This window comes from Dromiciops gliroides, chromosome 4, assembly GCF_019393635.1.
Source record: "Dromiciops gliroides isolate mDroGli1 chromosome 4, mDroGli1.pri, whole genome shotgun sequence".
In the NCBI taxonomy this organism is placed as follows: Eukaryota; Metazoa; Chordata; class Mammalia; order Microbiotheria; family Microbiotheriidae; genus Dromiciops; species Dromiciops gliroides.
Window position 1 is genome coordinate 340,030,731 of NC_057864.1, and position 19,670 is coordinate 340,050,400.

General features: G+C 36.6%; 1 protein-coding gene across 1 annotated transcript in view; it reads right to left on the minus strand.

The window, feature by feature from the left end:
• AK9 (adenylate kinase 9) overlaps window positions 1–19,670 on the minus strand; it is a 123,482-nt gene that overhangs the window by 99,827 nt on the left and 3,985 nt on the right. Inside the window, exons 2-8 of the mRNA XM_044004957.1 lie at window positions 18,057–18,178; window positions 16,384–16,447; window positions 14,555–14,607; window positions 14,340–14,436; window positions 8,871–8,983; window positions 6,523–6,714; window positions 2,354–2,482 (exon numbers count right to left, since the gene is read on the minus strand). Of these exons, the coding sequence (XP_043860892.1) occupies window positions 2,354–2,482; window positions 6,523–6,714; window positions 8,871–8,983; window positions 14,340–14,436; window positions 14,555–14,607; window positions 16,384–16,447; window positions 18,057–18,176 (768 nt within the window). The 5' untranslated portion in view covers window positions 18,177–18,178. The remainder of the gene's footprint in view (window positions 1–2,353; window positions 2,483–6,522; window positions 6,715–8,870; window positions 8,984–14,339; window positions 14,437–14,554; window positions 14,608–16,383; window positions 16,448–18,056; window positions 18,179–19,670) is intronic.

Genomic DNA, 19,670 nt, shown 5'->3' on the forward strand with positions numbered 1-19,670 from the left:
AAAAAAAACAACCCTGACTTGATCCAATCATCCCCACTACCTACTATTCTATGTCTCCACCCTTCTTGGATAACTCCTTTGGAAGGTCCACACTTCCTTAAACTGCTCTTTGCAAAGTTACCAATGATCTCTTAACTTTTCAAATCTAATAGCCTTTTCTCAATCCTTATCCTTCTTTTTTTTTTTTCAATTCTTTTTTTGTTGTTGTTGTTGTTTTTTTGGTTTTTTGGTTTTTTTTTAGTGAGGCAATTGGGGTTAAGTGATTTGCCCAGGGTCACACAGCTAGTTAGTGTTAAGTGTCTGAGGCCGGATTTGAACTCAGGTACTCCTGACTCCAGGGCCAGTGCTCTGTCCACTGCGCCACCTAGCTGCCCCCAATCCTTATCCTTCTTGACCTTTGACACTGTTGATCACCCTCTTTTCCTTAATGTGCTCTTCTCTCTAGGTTTATGTGACACTGTCTGCTCTCTCTTGGTTCTCTTCTTACCTGTCTGATCACTCCTTTTCCATCTTCTTTGCTGGATCTTCATCTAGGTCATGCCTAATTGGGAGTACCCCAAGACTCTGTCCTGGGTCTTCTTTTCTACCTCTATACTATTTCATGTGATTTCATTAGCTCATACAGGCTCAATCATCATCAGCGTCTGACCACTGTTTCTCAGGGAGGTGGGGATCCTGGGTGAAGACCCTGTTGGTTTATGTCTTAAGAAGCAGAGAGAAACTGGACAACTGATCTTAGTTTGATTAGAAAGATGTTAATACTAATTAGAATTGCCACCAACAAAGTACACTGGTTTGAAAAAATTCAAATATTTGCTTATGTATTTGAAGAAATTATTTCATGGAAAATATGACTTTCTTTATAAAAATTCAATTTTTATATGACTTTTTGGGACTGTAAAATTAAGACTGCTTGAGTTCTGTAAAGCAGTCTTGGTTAACTTGCGCAGAGGTGAGATGCTTTTCCTTTTCTCAGAAAACTATTAGTTTATATCCTAATTCTGACTTGTTGTGCAATGTTTCTAAAGGAGAATCAAATTATTAAGTACTGTATTGGTCTATTATAGGGTAATTGTCAAACAAAAGAGGTATATCTAACAATTTTACACAATTATTTGTTGGTAACTGTCAACGGAAAAGCATACTTAAAGTAAAGACATTTAAAATGTGAACCAAGATTCCAGGGTAAACAGTGAAGGGAAAAAGATTTGATTGGGACTGTTATCTGGAAATAAATACATAACAAACTAAAATTATGAAAATAAGTTTTTCTTGAACTAAATAAATTTACATTTTAATTACAACCATAAACAAATTCTTAGAATAAACCAAGACTGAGATGTTGATGGAGGCTTTTGACTTAATATTTCTGAGAAAAAAATATTAAAGGGCTTCATCATTTTTGCCAAGGTCAACTGTTGACCATAATTTTCTTTTGAAGGAGCCCATGAACAATTGGTTAGAGACTGAACTACAAAGAAACTGACCCCAAGAGAAAGGACGAATAGAGTAGGTACAGTATTAGTGTTAAGTAGGGAGTTATATTTGAGTGAGGTATAATTTTATAAATTATAGTGAATACTCTTGGGTGATAATGACTTTTGTTTCCCTATGAAAATATATAGGGAAGAAGCATTAAAAAGTAGATAGTCATTCAGTCTCAGAGTCAGGATGATGTGGATTCAAGCCTCACATCTGATACATACAAATCATATGACCCTAAATTATTTAACCTGTCAATTTCCCAGGAAACAGTTGTTTTGGCAGAAGAGATACCTAAAATAAAGAAATCACAGCAATGCTGTTCAAAGAATAATTGTGAACAACCAAGTTATTTTGAGTATTAGAAATACTCAAATCAACTACAATGAACCTATGAAGGAATATGCTATCTACCTCCACAGAAAGAACTGATGAATAGAAGTACGCATAGTTGAGTTTTACATATATTTATAAATCTGTGTCAAATGGTGGTCTTCTCTAGTGTGGGATGGGCAGGGAGGGAGATAGTTCAAAACTTAAAATGTGAACAAAAATTAAATTAAAAAAAAACAAAAGAAATCACAGGTCTGCACCAAAATGTAACTTTTAACTTAGGAGATTTGGATAATTGATAGTAGAACAATGAGAGCCTATTGAATATAAAATATAGTGAAAGCCAGATTTGGAGTGTTGGAAAGTATAGAGCAGTTTATTTTTTATCAGCACAGTAATTAATAAACAAAATAAAACAAGCACTAAAAAGCCTAATTCAATAATGTAAGTAATTATGTACAGTAATTAAATACACAGATGACAATATTCCAAGTTTTCAGTGCTATCCTCAATTTTTCATGAAATGTTTTGTTCTTACCTCTAGAAGACGTAGCATTTCATCCCTATAATGGTGAATACTCGCTTCAATATTTTCTGGAAAATCTTCAGGCCTCTGCACTAAATGACGAAAAATTTCTGCCACCATCTGCATCTCTGCTATGAACATCTTAAGGATAAAAAAAAGTTTCAGTAATTTCTTCAGATCAGACTATTTAGAAAAAGTTATTTGTAAAACTACCATATTACATTTCCTTGAAATTCCTTAATGTTTAAACATGCTTTAAAAACAGCACCCCAGAAATCTACAATACCTTTTCTGCAATAGAATTAAAAAAAATATTTTTTTGCAAATGTAGTGACTTTAGAGCTAGAGATTCTAAAGTTGTATTTGTTTGTTTGTTTTTGTGAGGCAATTGGGGTTAAGTGACTTGCCTAGGGTCACACAACTAGTGTCAAGTGTCTGAGGCCACATTTGAACTCAGGTCCTCCTGAATCCAGGGCCAGTGCTCTATCCACTGTGCCCCCTAGCTGCCCCCTAAAGACCTTTTTATAAAGGTTCTTTCCCTCAACTATTTATTGATTCATAAGACTTAGAGCTTGCTCATGGGGCCCTTAGAGATCATGTGAACTATGAAGTGACTGGCCCAACATCACAAAGATGTAAATCCAAGAGGAAGGATTTGAACCTGGGGTCATCTCTGACTAGGCCTAGTCCTATATCCAGCTATATCTCATTGCCTCATTCCTGTCTGCTGGGCCCAGCAAGGACCCTATAAATTGAACTGTTGAGAAGTGAAACCTTCTACTTCTTAAGGCTTGTTTACCCCATCTCCAAGAAATGGCTCTGGTAGTGTTTGTTTCTGTTCTGCATCGTTCTTCCTCAGTTTCAGGTGTGAGAGGTTATACCCTGAGTAAAATTATTATTTATAACTATTCATTTGGGAAGCTCCAGAGTTCTCTTTTTCTAAAGTGCTAATCTGAAAAGTTCAGTCTCTTGAAGGACATTATTAATAATGAGATTGAATGAACTCTTCTCAATTTTGGTCAGATTCCACCCAACCTTTCAAGGAATTTAATCTAAGGTGGGGAAGCCCATTGTGTTCTACTTGATCTTGGGTAGAAACAAATCATTTTGCCTAGGTAGCTCTAGGCTGGGGGTGGTTGGGTATAGAGATAGTTTCTCTGTCCAAGAGCGACATGATGTTACTCTTAGCCTTTCTTTTAAATGCAGCTCACCTTCCATTGTGATATCCAGTCAGAGTTGATTGCCACCCCTCAGGAATACCCACTCTTTGAAGGCTATATAAACAGTGAGCCTGCCTGCTATGATTATTTCTAGTCTAAGAGAGATGTCAAATGACCATCCACTAGCCTTATTAATAAAATGATCCGATTGCTCAGAATCTATGTCTCTCAAACCTTTTTAATTGCCACAACCTGCAGGACCTGGCAGTTTGAACCATGGTGACCTTGAAGCCAGGGATTGCCTGTGGGATGATGCAGCTAAGCAGTCATCTCTGTGTGGAAGCCCTGAGAAGTCAGTCTCAGCTTGGCTTTGGTCTTGGAACTTAAACTGGAGCCCATTAGCTTCCCTTCTCCTCCACCCATCTTATACTTTGGAAGAAAGCTCTAATTAAAAAGGCAAAGAGTGAGTTTTCAGGGCTCCTGAAGAGTGCTCTCCAGGGAAAATAGCCAATTAGTCCAGTGTTTGATCAGGTACTGGAAAAATTCAGCATAGGGATCCAGGTGGGAGAGTTGGAATAATGCTCCCTGCTGGTAGGAACATTTTGTGAGCTCTATGTGGCCTTGGCTTCAGGAAGTGATGTTTGCTCATGGGTACTGCCGATCAAAGCTACCAGCCAATTAGCTTGGAGCTGTCTGTGTGTGTGGACGGCCCTGTTTCTGTTTTTCAAGGAGGCTTCTGGGACGAAGAAGGGGCGAGGCTCTCTTTTGCCCAGGACCTCGTTCTGAGTGGAGCACAGGTGCTGGCTCCCTGAGATAGATAGATGAAGGAATCTTGGCCTCTTTCTCTCTCCTCTCCAAATTCTTATGCTCCTTAATAAATACTTAAACTCTTGCTAAAGCTTATAATTTATGGTGACCACTCATGAGATTTTTAGACAGTTTAGCTAGAATTTTAGCCCCTTACAGATAGCAACTTTACACAGGTTAGAGATCTTTCACTCCCCTTCCCACCCTCTCCCAGCCAATTCCAAATGGCTACCATTCTCCAATGACTTCAAGGTCAAAATCTCTCCCTGTGCCCTATGTAAATGGTGGAGGGACCAGGAAGATGGGTGTGGGAGGACTTTGTCACCTTTCACCAACAGATGAAAGCGGCTGTACTCAGTCTAGATTTCAGAACTTCAATCCTTGTTAATCCTTCTGTTATAATGACTTTTATATGTGTCTCTCTTGTATGCAGGAGGGAGGGGAATCTTTCCATTAGTCCTTATCCCCTTGAGCCTTAATGAATGTTGGAACAAATTGTTTTCATCTGCCCATTTTATTGGCGGAAGTCTGCATATGCTTGATGTAGACATCCTTCTAACTCACTAATAGTTTTGAAGCCTATTGGTTATCCTCAACCTAGTTTAGCCTGTCTCCTGAGATGGCTTTACAGGGCTGGCCCTGGCCTTGTTACAACTGCTTGGAGGCACAGGTGAGAACTGAGTGAAAGTGGACACCAAAGGTGGATGAGCAGCCCTAAGAAGGGTTCAGCGCCAGAGGTGCTATTTCGTCTTGAAAGCTCTATACAAAGGTTGGAATAGAACCCACATCTTCCTGACTCTAAAGGCCAGGAAGACTGTAAACTCTATCAACTCATGTACTGAAAATTAACAGAAGAATAAATGAATGTTTAAAGTTAGCATAAGAACAGGAATGAGGAATAAGAAGCCTTAAGGCTGCTGTCTCTGACTCACTACAATTGTAGAGTAGGGTTATGTAGTTGAAAGAGAGCTTGGCTTGGAGTCAGGATCTGAGTTCAAATTACACTTCTGTCACTATCCTTACTGTCTTGGACAAGTCACTTAACATTTTGAGGTTTCAGGTTTTGTTCTGGGTTTTTGGCAAATGCCAAGTAAGTCATATATACATATATAGCATCTTCTGACTATTAACTCTATCAAAAAGGAAACAAGGTTAGTCTGATATTGCTAGTTTTTGTTGTTTTGGGGGGGAGGGGCAGGGCAATGGGGGTTAAGTGACTTGTATAGGGTCACATAGCTACTAAGTGTCAAGTATCTGAGGCTGGATTTGAACTTAGGTCCTCCTGAATCCAGGGCTTGTGCTTTATCCACTGTACCACCTAGCTGCCCCGAGCTACTGGGCTTATTCTGTGTCTCTCCAGATGGCAGAATTGGGCCAATGGGTGACAATTATAGGGACAGACCTCTCTGTTCAATATAAGAAAGAACTTCATAATGATTAGATCTATTTTAAAATATAGAATGTAGTACACTGTGAAGTAATATGATTGATTCCTCTGGCCTGAGGCACTCAGGCTGTGGGTAGGTAGATAACCCCCAGACAAAAATATTGTAAAGTAAAACCTAGCATTTGGTGGAACATTGAATTAGATTGTTAATAATAATAACAGCATTTGTATAGTGCTTTAAGGTTTGCAATGCACTTTACAAATATTATCATATAATCTCATTTGATCCTAACAACTTGGTTTTGCTTACTTTTTTTTTTCCGGGGCAATGGGGGTTAAGTGACTTGCCCAGGGTCACACAGCTAGTAAGCGTCAAGTGTCTGAGGCCGGATTTGAACTCAGGTCCTCCTGAATTCAGGGCTGGTGCTTTATCCACTGTGCCACCTAGCCACTTGGGAGGTAAGTGCAATTAGAACCTCTTTTTACAGATGAGGAAACTGAGGCAGACAAAGATTAAGTGACTTGACAACAGCTAGTAACTGTCTGAGGCCAGATGTGAAACTCATCTTTCTGATTCCTGGTCTGACACTCCACTGAGCCACTTAGCTGCCCACAAAGTCCTAGATTCTGTGATTCTATACTTTTATTGGCTAATTAAGTTTTTATTTCCATTAGATATCAGCAAACTCTAGAGAAAACAATGATTTTCTCAAAATAAATATATACATGTGTCTGTATGTTACCTGCTGTTTTCTATTATCTAAACTACCATTCTTTAGTATGACATAAATTAGAAAATATGTGGTGCTGACCAATCAGGCTATTACCTCTTCTTCTTCCTCTTCTACTTCCTCTTCCTCTTCTTCTCCTTTTCCTTCTTTTTCTTTGTGGAAATCTTTCTTCTTTTTCCGACGACCCTCAATAATTTCGGGATCCCATTGTTCTCGCATATATATGAATCCTGAAAGACTGTGCTGTCTTTGTCCAGAAAGCCTTTGGCATAAGTCATAATCAGGGCACTGGTTAAGAGATAAACATACCAACTTTATTGTCTCAAAATAGGTTTGCGTGGTTTTTGATCAGGGGTTCTTAACCTAAAGTCTATAAACTCATTAAAATACTTTGATAATTGTATTTCAATATAATTAATTTTATTTTTAATCCTATGCATTTTATTTTATGCATTTAAAATATTCTGAAAAGTCCACAGGTTTCACTAGACTGTCAAAGGGGTCCATGACACAAAAAAGGTTAAGAGCCCCTGCTTTATATCATGTGTGTATATGTATGTTTGTATGTATATATGTATATATCTCTTTATTAACCTGAGTAAAATATAATTCAGGATGACATAAAGTAATGTCACAGCTCCAAAATTTTGTTGTTTCAACACAAGTTTTATCTCCCCAAAGTGAGACTGTGAGAAAGAATTGTTCATAGGCATTAAAAAGTATGTTGTTAATATTATTTTCATCTAGCTAGCTAGTCCATTGTAATTTAAGCATTAAAATACAGTTTGTCATTCAAATTTCAAGTTGACTATCTCATTTTCAAACTTTAAAATATTCAACTTGATTATATGGATAAAATAAAATTTAGCCCAATGGATGACAAATGAAAATCTTACCAAAAGTATCTTGTGTTTTTAATCTTATTTTTCCCCCTAAGAAAGTCTTTGGAGTTAGTCAACCAGTCAGTCAACAAACATTTATTAAGCACCCAGTATGTGACAGGGACTGTGCTAATCTCTGGAGATACAAAAAAAGGCAAAAGATAGTTCCTGCTCTCATAGTCTAATGTGGGAGACAACATACAAGTAAACTTCATTATACGATCTATAAACAGGATAAATTAAAGATAAGCAAGAGAATAAAGGTACTAGAAACAGAAAAGCTTCTTTTAGAAGGTAGAATTCTAGTTGGGAATTAAAGGAAGCCAAGGAAACCAGGATATGGAGTTGAAAAGGGAGAGAATTCCAGGCATAAGAGAAAGCCAATGAACATGATCAGAGTTGGATGATGGAATGCCTTATGTGAAGAACAGCAACAAAGCCAGTGTCACTGCATCACAGTATTATGTAGGAAGAAGGGAAAAGCAGGAGGGAGCCAAGTTATGATGGGTTTTGAATGCCAAACAGATGATTTTACATTTGATTCTGGAGGTTACAGGGGGCCACTGGGGCTTACTAGTCAGACCTATGAATTAGGAAGATCAATTTTACAGTCTGGTGGAAGATAGAATGGAGTGGGGAGAAACTTGAAACAGGCAGACCAACCAGTTTATAGCAAAGTCCATCACCTTACAAGGTGATGAAGGCCTGAAGTAGGGTGGGGGTGGGGGTGTCAAAGGAGAGAAGGGGACATATATGAGAGATGCAAAAGGTAGAATCAATAGGATTTGGCAACAGATTGTACATGTGGGATGAATGGTGGTGAGAAGTCAAGATCGACACTGAGGTTGTAGGCCTAGGTGCCCTTGAAGTAAAAGGAAAATTAGGAAGAGGAGGGAACTTGAGTGGTAGAAGATAATAAGTCTCATTTTGGACATGGTGAGTTCAAGATGTCTACAGGACATCCAGTTCAAGATGTCCAGTAAATTGTTGGAAATGTGAGACTGCAGGTTAGAAAAGAGGTAAGGGTTGGATAAATAGATTTGGGTATCATCAGCCTAAGGATGATTATTGAGACCATCAGAGCTGAGGAGATCACTAAGAAAAATGGTATAAGGGAGAAGAGAAGAGGGCCTAGGACAGAGATTTGGGGCACATCCATGGTTAGTGGGCATGAACTGGATGAAGATCCTGAAAAGGAGACTAAGAAAGGGTGGTGAGACAGGTAGGAAGAGAAGTAGGAGGAAGAAGTGTTATGAAAAACTAGAGAGAAGAGAGCATCAAAGAGAAGAGCTTTAGAATGACATAAGTTAGCATTACAAAGGCTCTCTAGGCCTATAATCTCATGCTGTGTCACAAATATAAAATGGTTAATGTTGAAGTGGAAGATGTGAAAAATATATCTCCAACAATAGCTTTATTTTTAAATTGTATTCTTTCCAGACAATACCATTTCTTCCTGCCTTAATGAAATATGATTAAATATGCTTAACTGACTAAAAATCTGACTAGTTCCTTTGACTATTTCAGAATGTTAAAAGAACAAGTGATTATAATGATTCTTACCTTAATATTAATGATGATATCTGGTTTTAAGCTTAGGTTTTTAATTAATTCTATCTGTTCTAAAATAGTCACTGCGTCCTCTGAGAGAGACGGCAGCCCACTGAGAACGTAACCTGTAACACAAATTATCTCTTTAAAACTTTTGTATTATTACAAATATTCTAAAACATGTATTAGTAGTAGTTTGCAAAATATTTAGATAATAACATAAATCAAATTAAAGAAAGTCATAAATCTTTCTCACTATTCTTTTATATGAATATTTGAAGCTTATTTCAAATTTAGTAAAGAAACCAGTTTATTTTATTGTCATGTATCTTCTGAACTTAGACTTGAAGTATATTTATAATAGCAATTAGGATCATTAGGCTAAGAGGTATCTTAAAAAGTTTTAAACTAAATTACTCAGACATAAGAATGGATCCTTTTTTTTCTTTTCTTTTTGTGCTGGGCAATGAGGGTTAAGTGACTTGCCCAAGGTCACACAGCTAATAAGTGTCAAGTGTTTGAGGCCAAATTTGAATTCAGGTCCTCCTGAATCCAGGGCCAGTGCTTTATCCACTGCATCACCTAGCTGCCCCGAATGTATCCTTTCTTAAAGTCCTTTTAAAAAGGAGATTCTAAATTAGGGGTTCTTAACTTTGGAGTCCATCAAAAGATTTAAGGAGACTGGTAAACTTTCATTGGAAAAACAATTATATCTTTATTTTCACTAACATATAGTTTTCTTTTTAATTCTATTTATTTAATTTTATGTTTAGAAACATTATTCTAAGAATTGTTCTATATGCTTTACTAGATTGCAAAGGGATCTAAGACAAAAAAAAAAGTTTAAGAATTCTTGTTCTACATTCTCTCCTCCTAGTTAATCTTGTGGAAGAGAAGATGGTTATTAAGGGTCCAGGTTATTTTTTCTTTCTTTTCTTTTGTTTTTTTTTTTTTGTGTGTGTGTGTGTGGGGCAATGAAGGTTAAGTGACTTGCCTAGGGTCACACAGCTAGTAAGTGTTAAGTGTCTGAGACCAGATTTGAACTCAGGTACTCCTGAATCCAGGGCTGGTGCTTTATCCACTGAGCCACCTAGCTGCCCCACCCCCAGGTTATTTTTTTAAAGACTCTAACACTCATATTTGTTTGAGTCTCACCCTTTCCAACTAGCAAACCTGGGAAATTTTTCTCTCCTCTGATCCATACCGCATATTGCTATCCAAATAATCTTCCTGACCCTTGTTTTCATCTGGGCCCAATCTTAGACAAAGGGAAAAAAAAAGAAAAACAAATCTACAATGAATCCCTGTTATGTACAGAATAAAGTCCCAACTGCTTAACCTGGTCCTGTAAAATCTATTATTAATTTAGCTTTTCAATTTTATCTGTTTCTGAAGAATAGTTCCTTTGACTGTCACTCTGATCATTGAGATCAGATCCAGTTAGGGCTGGCTTTTCAAAACACAGGTAAAGAGGAGTATTTATTTCCTTATCGGTGGCCTGCATTCAGACTTCCTTGAGAGGGTATTAGCTAACTTGTTCTGGGCACTAGAGGTATATATGTTTGCTCAAACCAGGTGAAAAATAGTAATATACATCCTATTGGCATTAATTGAGTAGCTGTAAAGTTCAGGGCATTATAATTGGTGATATGACCCTATATTTCACCAGTGCCAGATAATGTCTAGATTTCAAAGACTGTTCTGTTTGTTCAATATGAAGAGTGAATGTTCTTAAGCCTGTGTACCACTTTTCATATAATTTATAGCCAAAGGTCTTAAGTGCTTAGCCTTTTCTGGGGTTGATGGGATATGGCTGATAACCCTGTTCAGAGACCTGGTTTCAACTATAAAATCTACCAGAGGCTCTAGGTATTCTAGAATCAGAGTTATTGTATGTATTTCATGTCTGAGTGGCTGTAAGACCTCTTGTAGTTGTGGCAACTACTAGAAAGTCTCCCCCCGCCACCCCAAACTGATCAAATTACCAGTCAATATGGAATCACCTGTCCAGCAAAACTGATCATGATCCTTCAGGGGGAAAATGGACATTCAGTGAAACAGGACTTTTAGGCACTCCTGATGAAAAGATCAGAGCTGAACAGGAAATTTTATTTTCAAATACAAGACCCAAGGGAGGCATGAAAAGGTAAACAGGAAAGAGAACACATAAAGGATTCAATAAGGTTAAACTGTTTATGTACCTTCACAGGAAAATGATACTTGTAACTCTTAAGAACTATATTACTATTAGGGCAGTTAGAAGGAATATACAGAGACAAAGGGTACAGATATAAGTTGACTTTGATGGGATGATATAAAAAAACAAAATTAATTAGGAGAAGAGGGAAGAAAGAAAGAATGGGGTAAATTATCTCACATGAAGAGACATAAAAGACCTATTAGAGTGGACGGAAAGATAAGGGGTGGTGTTGGGCATCACTTGAACCTTATTCTCATTGGAACTGGCTCAGAAAGGGAATATATACACCCTCAGTTGGGCCCAGATATCTATCTTACTCTACAGTGAAGTAGGAAGGGAGAGGGATAAAGAAAGGGGTGAGACTGATAGAAGGGAGGGCAGATTAGGGGAGACAGTGGTTAGAAAGAAAACAGTAGTGAGGAGGGACAGGGTGAAAGGAGGGAGGGAGAGAGGGAGGGAGGGAGAGAGAGAGAGAGAGAGAGAGAGAGAGAGAGAGAGAGAGAGAGAAAGAGAGAGAGAGAACAGAGAGAGGAGGAGAGAGGGAAAAGGAGAGAGGAAGAGAGAATGAGAATGAACAAACAGGGAAAAACAGAATGGAGGGAAATATGCAGTAATCATAACTGAATGTGAATAGGATCAACTCATACACAAAAGAGAAGCAGATAGCAGAGTGGATTAAAAACCAGAATCCTACAATATGCTGTTTACAAGAAACAATTTGAAACAAAGAGACACACAAAGTAAAGGTAAAGGGCTGGAGCAGAATCTATTATGTTTCATCTGAAGTAAAAAAAGCAAAAAACAAAGCAGGGGTAGCAATCCTTATCTCAGACAAAGCAAAATCAAAATTAGATCTGATTAAAAGAGATAGGGAAGGAAACTATATCTTACTAAAAGGTACCATAAACAATGAATTAATATAAATACTAAACATATGCACCAAGTGGTATCACATCGAAATATTTAAAGGATAAGTTAAGTGAGTTACAGGAGGAAATAGACAGTAAAAGTATACTAGTTAGGGATCTTAACTGTCCTCTCTTAGAACTAGATAAATCTAACCAAAAAGTAAATAAGAAAGAAGTTAAGGAATGATTTACATATAAAGAGTGACACCATAAGTAAATTAAGAAAGCATGGAAGAATTTATTTGTCAGATTTATGGTCAGAGGAAGAATTTAGGACCAAAGAAGACATAGAGAGCAATACAAAATATAAAAGAGATAATTTTTTATTATATAAAATTAAAAAGCTTTTGCTCAAACAAAACAAATGCAACCAAGATTATAAGGAAAACAAAACTGGGAAAGAATTTTTGAAACAAGTATCTCTGATAAAGGCTTCATTTCTCAAGTATATAGAAAACTGAGTCAAATTTATAAAAATACAAATCATTTCCCAATTGATAAGTGGTCAAAGGATATGAACAGGCAGTTCTCAGATGAAGAAATAAGAGTTATATATAATATAAAAATGCTCTGAATCGCTATTAATCACTATTAATTAGAGAAATGTAAATTAAGACAACTCCTAGGTACCCACCTCATACCTATCAGCTTGGCTAATCTGACAAAAATGGAACATGTTAAATGTTGGAGGGAATATGTGAAAACTCAGACACTAATGCACTGTTGGTGGAGTTGTGAACTGATCCAATCATTCTGGTGAAAATCTGGAATTATGCCCAAAAGGCTACCAAACTGTCTATAACCTTTGATCCAGCAGTAACACTACTAGGTCAGTATCCCAAAGAAATTTTTAAAAAGGGGAAAAAGGACCTATTTGTACAAAAATATTTTTAGAATATCTTTATGTAGTAGCAAAGAGTTGGAAATTGAGGGAATGCCCATCAATTGGGGAATGACTGAACAAGTTGTGATATATGATTGTAATGAAATACTATTGTGCTATGAGGAATGACAAGCTGGAGGACTTCAGAAAAACTTGGAAAGACGTACATGAACTGATGCAAAGTGAAGTGAACAGAACCAGGAATACAATGTATATAGGAAGAAGAGAGAAAGGGACAGAACTTGGAACTCAATTTTTTTTAAATGAATATTAAAAATTGTCTTTACATGTAATTGGGAAAAATAAAATATTTTGTTTAAAAAGAGTAAAACTGGAGGGCTGGGATATGTCCTTATAAGGTGGTAAGGAGAGAAGTTTTCTAGGGACAGCTATGCCTTCCAAACCAAATAATTCAAATAAAAAGTCCCCATATTCATAATGCTCAGTAATGAATGACCAAGAGGAGAGTTCTTCCCACATGACATTCCATCTCTGAAAGTCTTGCCTTTTCACCAGCTATATGCCACATCTAGATTCCCTGACTTCCTTTAAGACTCAGCTCAAATCCCACTTAATTCAAGAGGTCTTTCCTGATCCCCTCAAATTCTAGTGCCTTCTGTCTGAGATTATCACCCATTTACATGGTAGCTTGTTCATACAGGGTTATTTGTATGTTGTCTCTCCTATTAGAATGTTAGCTTTTTGAGAGCAAGGAGCAGGTTATTGCCCTTTTTGTAGGTAAGTAGGTGGTACAGTGGGATCAAGCACTGGATATGGAGTTAGGAAGCCCCGAGTTAAAGACTGGCCTCAAACCCTTACTAGCTGTTGTAACCATGGGCAAGTTCCTTAATCTCTGACTGCCTCAGCTGCCTCATCTGTAAAATGGGGATAATAACAGCACTCACCCCTGAGGGTTGTTGTGACGATAAAATGAGATAATTATTTATAAATGCTTTGTAAACCTTAAAGTTCTATACAAATGCTAGCTATCATTATTACTGCGATTCCAAATACATAGTAGCTGCTCAATAAACGCTTTTTGTTGTTATTGGTGGTAGTAAACCTCTATCAGAGACATTAAAAAATATTGCCACCATCTTTTTTTTTTTTTTGGTTTGCGTCTTCTTTCACAACATGACTAACACAAATATATTTTGCTTGATTGCACATATATAACCCACATCAAATTGCTTACTGTCTCAGAAAAGAGGGTGGGGAAAGAGGAAGAGAATTTGGAATTCAAAATTTTTAAAATGAATGTTAAAAATTGTTTTTATATGTAATTGAGGAAAAATAAAATACTTTTTAAAAAAAGACTGCCAATATCTTGTCAGCAAAATTTTCAAAGGGGCTGAGGATGTTAAATGGGCAACTTCAAAAGAGTTATTCAAGATGGTAACATAGGACTACCACAACATTATATCTAAGTTATTGGATTAAAGATGAGGCAATTTTGAGATAACTTGAGACAAGTATAAAAATAAACATACCAAAGTGAATAACTTCCAGAGAGTGGAGTTTCTCTAGTAACATCCTCAAAACCAGTTCATCTGGAATACTTTGTCCTTTAATGAGTAAATCATTCAACTAAAAGCAATTAGAGATATGACATATTACTTTCTTATGTATCTGTGTATATATATATATAATATATATGTATTATTTCTTCGTTTGCAAAGAAATTTAACAATTTATAGTTGCTTACCATAATTCCAAGTTGAGTTCCAGTAGCAATATGTTCTTCCATAAGTGGTAGAGCTAAAAAAAATCATGAAGGAGAATAAACAAGTATTAAAATGGTTATTAAACATTATACATGAGTAGATAAAATAGCCTGAGCATTATTTTGTCAATGGGTTCTGGGGCAGCTAGGTGGTGCAGTGGACAGAGTGCTAGGCCTGAAGTCAAGAAGATTTATCTTCCTGAGTTCAAATCTGACCTCAGACACTTATTGGCTGTGTAACCCTGGGCAAATCCCTTAAGCCTGTTTGCCTCACTTCCTCATCTATACAATAAGCTGGTGAAGGAAATGGCAAACCACTTCAGTATCTTTGCCAAGAAAAGTCCAAATGTGATCATGAGGAGTTGGACATGACTGATTAATGAATACTTAAATATATCAACATATTCTATATCTACCTATAAGTCATTCACATATCACCATCAATAAACTAACCCAAGTGATTTGGAGGAGATATAAACTGGGCAAAAGTCCAGAATGGAGAATTTCCATGGAAGATATAAAAGGGTGGAGAGGACAGATATGAGATGATAGTCTATTATGGGATAGCTCTGTAATCTTGGTGAATTTAGGATAGATAAGACCTTTATGGGTGACAGAGGCTAGCCACTGTAAAATATTTAGTTAAATCAATTATTATAGTCAGATCCTTATATAGTTTTTCTTCCTCTTTCTCCTCCTTCTGTTTTTTTTTTCCAGCCCTTATCACAGTAGAGGTACATGTACTGATGAAAATGGTATTAATATACCTGTTTTAGAGATAAGCAGGTTGAGACAGTTGATAAAGCCTCTACACAAATTTAGATGCCTTGAGACTAGACTAGAAAGCCACTGTTTGGTAATTGATGTTTTCACTTAAAGAAAGAACACCCCCCCCCTCAAAAAAAATAAAAGGAGAGGGGATGTGACTTTCATCTCTTTCCAAAAGGTGTGGTGATTTTATTCAGTGTTATGATAACAATTTTATGAATAAACAGCATGCATGCAAACACTATCATAAAAAAGACAGTTTAAGAAGCTAAAAAAATAGAAATCACATGACATTAGATTTTGGTAATATTTAACCAGGAGGAGAGAAGACTGAATGATAATCTTACTCTTCAAATCAATGAAAGACTATTACATGGAGGAAACTGATGAGCTATTCTCCATGTTTCCTAAGGATAGAAAAAGAGGAAATGGGATTAAGATGAAGGATTTACTTACATGGTAGGATTATGATTTAGGTATAAAGAATGATGCTTGATGGTGAGGACTACTACATTATAAAATATACTGTAAGAAAAGTTGTGGAATACTTTTCTTTAAAAAGAAGACTCATGAATGTCTGTATATTTCATTTCTATCTGAGATAGTTTTGAATTATAGATTTATAGAGCGGGAGGAGACATGGAAAGAAAATACCTTTCATCTCTTTACTTGTAGGCAAGACCACATCCTTCCCAAAGTAGTCATTAAGATGACATCTATGCAACATTTATTAAGCACCCACTATATATTAAAAAAAATACCTGGGCTGTGGGCATAGGAAAATGACATCATTTTGGCCCTACTATTTTCTAAAAACCTTCAGAAAGGATTTCATTAATTCCTTTGGTGAGTCATTGCACGAAAATATCAACTTCTTCCCAGTACATTAACATAGAATCCTTCCAGGAGATATAGGAATGAATGAAATGATCTTTTAAGATCTTTTCCAATGCTAAAATTCTACAAACAAGAAATTAAGCAAAGTGGAAGTGTAAAATCTATCAATATGATTATATTATGATAGCAGTATAGATAATATTTACCTTCAACAAGAATACATTTCCATGTCTGTGATATTTTTTGGGCTAATGTTGTCTTTCCAACCCCCTTTAAAATACGTAAGTTAGTTTAAAATCAGTACAACAGTCATGCAACAAATATAAAAATAAAATACAAATGTGAATATTCTAACCTTTAAAGCTTGTTTTTAAAATTATTGTCAGAATTAAAATTATTTCCAACCTTTTTTTTACATAGTATATGCAATATATCAGTGTATTTTGGGTTGCATCTACTACAGAAAGCTAAAGGTAGTTTTCTTGGCCTCAGGTCCATGAACTTTTTTTTTTTAATTAGATAACTATTTCAAAACAATTAGTTTCCTTGACAATTGTATAGATTTTCTTTTATGCATTTAATTTAAAAGCATTCTTCTGAGTAGGGATCCATAGGCTTCACCTGATGCATTGTCAGAAAACATTAAGACTCCTGATCTATAGTATATTATTAGGTTTATTATTCATATTCCTTGCTTTTCTTCTGTCTTCATTAGCAATACCTTCTTTTACCCTGTTTTCACTTAAAAAGAAGCCCTCCTCACCTTGGGGGAAAAAAGGAGGGTAGGAAAGGGAAGTACAATTTCTAACTATCATTCAGTCACACTTCAGGGCTCTCTGTTTCCTCAGGGTAAATTGTAGATCATTCTGGGTTCTCAAGTGCTAAATCAGTGAAAGATAAACTCTGGCAGATCCTATTGAACTTTTGTATGGAACTTCACATATTTGTCTATTAGCTGAAGATCAGCCTACTTAAATTAAAAGAAGCTACCACCAGGTTGGCTTAGAAGGATCAATTTTTCAGCCCCAGAGACTCTTGTAGACTCTCTACTAAGCCAAAGAGAGGCTATGACCTCTATCAGCCCAGGGAGTAACCACACTAACAGTCTTAGAAGGTTTTAAGTAATCGTAGCTCATCACTCCAAACTATTGGGATCTTTTTTAGATCTTTATTTTGTCAATGAAATAGGTAGCCTTTTCACTTAAACATAGACCATATATTTGATACAAATTGCAGCCATATCTTTGTCCAAGAGATTGATGAAAATGTTGAACAGGTAGAGAGAGAGAGAGAGAGAGAGAGAGAGAGAGAGAGAGAGAGAGACAGAGAGACAGAGAGACAGAGAGACAGAGAGACAGAGACAGAGAGAGACAGAGAGAAAGAGACAGAGAGAGAGGTTGAGAAAGAGACAGAGACTGAGAGACTAATTGACTGGTTAGAGACCTCTCTCCAAGTAGCTGTTAATCTACTACTTAACTTTCTTTAGGTATGATTGAACAAGAGGCTTTGAATCCACATATACTATTCATTCATTCCACATTTTGCTATACTGTCCACTTGGATATCATGAGAGAGTCTGTCAAATGTCTTGCTGAAACCCAGATATACCAATTTTTTTTTCCATAAAATGAATCATTCTCTAGTTTGTGGGCAAAATAAAACTTTCCAAGTATTAAAACAAATACAAAAAGAGTGGCCCACTTTACTGGCTAGAATAATTTCAGACTGAATTCATATGAATAAAATTATAAGCAGTCTAATAAAAAACAATCCAACAAAACTTGTACATTTTCATGCTTATCAGACAACTTCTACGGATTATGATATTGCAAAATAAACAAAATGTATATCAGATGGAAATTCAGAAATGATAGCTTACTGGTTTCCCAAATACAATGATGCAGAGAGGTTTAGACAACATAAAGTTTCTCTCGGTTTCATCCTCATCAAATATATCAACAAAAGGGATTTTTTCTTCCTCTGGTTTTAAAGAAGTCATTTCTAGGGTAAGAAACAATAAAAGGCAATTAATGGGGGAGAGGGGGATTGAGGAGATGATGAAAGTACACCACGAGAAAAGAAATAATCAGAGGATCTCTGAATCAGGATCAGAATACTCCAGTAGATAACTGAGTAACATCCAATAATTTACAAAAATTAAGAGGCAGGGCAACAGGGTTTCTGTTTTATTTGCTCTAAAGTCAGTTAACAATCCACAGACATTTATTAAGCAACTAGTATGTGCCATGCACTGGTCTAAGTGCTATGGATACAAAAAAGAGAGCCCCCCAAAAGGAACTCACAAACTATTGAAACAACCAGCAAACAAATAGACACAAATAAGTTACTTATGGGAAAAATAAGAAATAATTAAAAGAGGAAAGGCACTATCAATCAATCAATACCCATTTATTAAACACCTACTATGTACTAGGTGGGGAAATGAGGTGGTACAGTGGATAGTGCCAAGTCTGGAATCAGGAAGACTCATCTCTGTGAGTTCAAATCTGGCCTCAGACGCTTACTTAGCTATGTGGCCCTCAACAAGTCACTTAAGCCTGTTTGTCTCAGTTTCTTCATCTGTAAAAATGAGCTGGAGAAGAAAATGGCAAATCACTCCAATATATTTGCCAACAAAATCCCAAATGGGGTCTTGGAGAGTCAGACATGACTGAAGAACAAACAAGAATCTCTTGGACAGCATGAAAGAACCGGGAATAGTGAAACCAAAATGTGGATTTGTTCTTGTTCAGTTGTGTCTGATTCTTCATGACCCCATGGACCATACTGTCCATGGGGTTTTCTTGGCAAAGATAACGGAGTGGTTTTCCATTTCCTTATCCAGTAGAATAAGGCAAACAGAGGTTAAGTGACTTGTCTAAGATTACATATTCTAGCATCTGAGGTCACATTTGAACTCAGGTCTTCTTGATTCTAGGCCCAGCACTTTATCCACCGAACCATGTAGCTACCTCCCCAAGGTGTGCTAAAAGGGCAGGGTGCACCAATAACCTTCTAGGTCTGTGGTGGAGGAGACATGATAAAATGACCCTAGATAGAGAACAAAATGCACTTTAAGACAAGGCGGGTGAGGGGGGATATGAGTTGTTTCTATCACCTGAATTTGCACATCACATTGCCCTGGGAAAGGGGAAAGGGAGGAGGGAGTGGAAGGAGGGTGGATTGCTAATTTAATAGCAAGGATCCCTAGGGAAAGTGAGCAGTTAAGTGTTTAGTGATGAAATTATCCCTGAGTTCAGCAATGGCTTTTGAAATAAAAAAGTCATTTATTTGTTGCTCATATATTCAAAGTTAGTTTATTTAGCATTTTACTCTGTAACTCCATAGGCAGTTGTTGAGCACCTGCTACATATCAGGCGCTCTGCAAGGTCTTAAGGATACAAAAAAGAAATACTTCTTGCCAATAAGGAGCTGGGGTGGGGTCAACATGTCCACATAAAGGAATATACAATGCACACACTGAAAATACTAG